A 3,150-nucleotide genomic window follows, 5' to 3' on the forward strand; every position below is an offset into this window, starting at 1 on the left:
GTGTGTGTGTGTGTGTGTGTGTGTGTGTGTGTGTGTGTGTGTGTGTGTGTGTGTGTGTGTGTGTGTGTGTGTGTGTGTGTGTTAATGACAGCTTCATAGAGAGACAGTAGGTCATAGTGAAGAGTCAGAGAGTCCCAGGTCTCATGTAAACTTCAACATGTCTCATCTGTTAAGAAGGAAACTCTGCAGGTCAGCCAAGGGCTATGTTCACTGTCCACGTCTCTTTCTGTGTGTTTATGTGTGTGTGTCTGTGGTGTGTGTGTGTGTGTGTGTGCGTATACGTGTGTGTGTCTGGTGTGTGTGTTTGTGAGAGACAGACACACAGAGAGAGCGAGAGCGAGAGCGAGAGCCAGAGCCAGAGCCAGAGCCAGAGCCAGAGCCAGAGCCAGAGCCAGAGCCAGAGACAGAGACAGAGACAGAGACAGAGACAGAGAGAGAGAGGTTTCACCTATATTCAAGTCTCTAATTTTAAGCACTTCAAACCCAAGACCTGAGCCCAGAAACAAGCCCTCTCAGTCAGCTGGTGTTGGAGTAACCAAACCAAGCTGACACCAGCACTGCTTCAAAAGAAAGAATTCCAATAAAAAAAAAGATCATGAACCAATCAAAAGACTCATATTTACAACACTGGAAAAACAAAACAAAATCCCAAAGCTGACTAAATTGTTATCTGACCCTAAACAGAGAATATCACTTGTCTGATTATCTCTACTCTGTCAGAGATACGAAGCAGAGACAGATCCTCACCAAGTACAGACTGAGTGACCACCAATTGACAATAGAAACCGACAGACATAAAAAGACATGGCTACCCAAAGAGGAGCGTGTATGTGGTCACTGTACGACTGGGGAGGTAGAGACAGAGATGCACTTTTTCCTCCACTGTGATAAATACTCATCAAGATATTCATTATTCGCAGAAATCTTATTAAACCCAGAGGAAAATAACAAAAAAATACTCATGTAGTGAAGGAGCAATGGCTCCTCTTGCAGACAAATATGTAAATACATTTGTCTGCTGTAGCCTGAGGGACAATAACATCTGCATAGTAAGCAGTAACTTACTTATTATTATTGTTATTACTATTATTATTATTGTGATTATTGTTCCTAATAGTAGTGGCATGGGTAGTAGGGTTGATGGTAGCTGTTTAATGATGGTGGTGGTGGTAGTAGTGGTAATGATGATAGTAGTTGTAGTACCGATGTAATGGTAGTAGTAGTAGTGGTAATGATGATAGTAGTTGTAGTACCGATGTAATGGTAGTAGTAGTAGTGGTAATGATGATAGTAGTTGTAGTACCGATGTAATGGTAGTAGTAGTAGTGGTAATGATGATAGTAGTTGTAGTACCGATGTAATGGTAGTAGTAGTAGTGGTAATGATGATAGTAGTTGTAGTACCGATGTAATAATGACTGACGGTCACTGATGTAATGGTGAGGATGTCGGAAGTTTACATACACCTTAGCCAAATACATTTAAACTCAGTTTTTCACAATTCCTGATATGTCACGTTCGTTGTAATGATGAGACCACTCACTAAACAAAAACAATAAAGAACAACGAACGAAACGTGAAGCTGTACGAAGAGTGCACAGAGGCAACTTACTGTAGACAAGATCCCACAACTAACAATGGGGAAAATGGCTACCTAAATATGATCCCCTAATAGAGACAACGATAAACAGCTGTCTCTGATTGGGAACCATATCAGGCCAACATAGAAATACAAACACCTAGATGACCCACCCTAGTCACTCTCACGCCCCAACCAACACAGAGAAAAACAGCTTACTATGGTCAGGGCGTGACAGTACCCCCCCCCCCCAAAGGTGCGGACTCCGACCGCAAAATCTGACTCAAAAGGGGAGGGTCCGGGTGGGCATCTATGATGGATGACGTAGGGCGTCGGGGGAGGCTCCAGTGCGGGGCGCATCGCTGGAAGCTCCGGACCGTGGATCGTCGCCGGAGGAACCGGACCGTAGACCATCTCAGGAGGTTCCGGACCGTGGCCCGTCTCAGGAGGTTCCGGACCGTAGACCGTCTCAGGAGGTTCCGGACCGTGGCCCGTCTCAGGAGGTTCCGGACCGTGGCCCGTCGCCAGAAGCTCCGGACCGGGGAACTGTCGCCGGAAGCTCGGCGCACTGGAGGCCTGATACGTGGGACCGGACTGATGACACGCACCTCAGGGCAAGTGCGGGGAAGAGGCACAGGACGTACTGGACTGTGGAGGCGCACTGGAGACCTGATGCGTGGGACCGGTATCGGTGGCACCGGGCTGATGACACGCACTTGAGGTAGAGTGCGAGGAGTTGGCACAGGACGTACTGGGATGTGAAGGTACACTGCAGACCTGGTGTGTATAGCCGGCATCAATTGTTCCGGAACTTTAACACAAGTTTCAGGCTGAGTACGAGGAACTGACACAGGTGGCATCAGACAGCTAACACGCTCCTCAGGGCGAATGCCATGCATACTACGCCAAACCAACAGCTCTCTCTCTCTCTTACTCTCCTCCAATTTTATCAAAAACTCCTCGAAGGTCTCTAACTCTCCCCTCCATTCACTCTCCTCCAATTTGTCCAATAACTCCTCGACAGTCTCTGACTAACCCCTCAACTTCGCCAACTGCTCCATGTGCCCCCCCGCCCAAAAATGTTTTATTGGGGGTTCTGTGGCCTACCTCCCCGACATCGTTGCTGTTCTCTCATGCTCCTAGGCGACTCCCGCCAAGGAAGGCGTTCCTGTCCTGCCAGGATTTCCTCCCAAGTCCAGGATCCCTTCCCATCCAGGATCTCTTCCCAAGTCCAGGATACTTCCTCCTCCTGGGCACGCTGCTTGGTCCTTTGTTGGTGGGATCTTCTGTCACGTTCGTTGTAATGATGAGACCAAGGCGCAGCGTGCATAGAGTTCCATCATTTTAATAAAGAGAAACTCACAAAACAATAAAGAACAAGGAACGAAATGTGAAACTGTACGAAGAGTGCACACAGGCAACTTACTGTAGACAAGATCCCACAACTAACAATGGGGAAAATGGCTACCTAAATATGATCCCCAATCAGAGACAACGATAAACAGCTGTCTCTGATTGGGAACCATATCAGGCCAACACAAACATACAAACACCTAGATGACCCACCCTAGT

The 3,150-nt window shown here is 47.5% G+C and overlaps 1 protein-coding gene across 1 annotated transcript in view; it reads left to right on the plus strand.

The window, feature by feature from the left end:
• The first annotated feature begins 1,893 nt into the window (after positions 1 to 1,893).
• The window catches only part of LOC139561611 (variable charge X-linked protein 1-like), a 37,136-nt gene continuing 35,879 nt past the window's right edge, over positions 1,894 to 3,150 (plus strand). Inside the window, exons 1-2 of the mRNA XM_071378832.1 lie at positions 1,894 to 1,983; positions 2,025 to 2,192. Coding sequence (XP_071234933.1) covers positions 1,894 to 1,983; positions 2,025 to 2,192 — 258 coding nt within the window. The remainder of the gene's footprint in view (positions 1,984 to 2,024; positions 2,193 to 3,150) is intronic.

Source organism: Salvelinus alpinus, chromosome 31 (genome assembly GCF_045679555.1).
Source record: "Salvelinus alpinus chromosome 31, SLU_Salpinus.1, whole genome shotgun sequence".
Taxonomy (NCBI): Eukaryota; Metazoa; Chordata; class Actinopteri; order Salmoniformes; family Salmonidae; genus Salvelinus; species Salvelinus alpinus.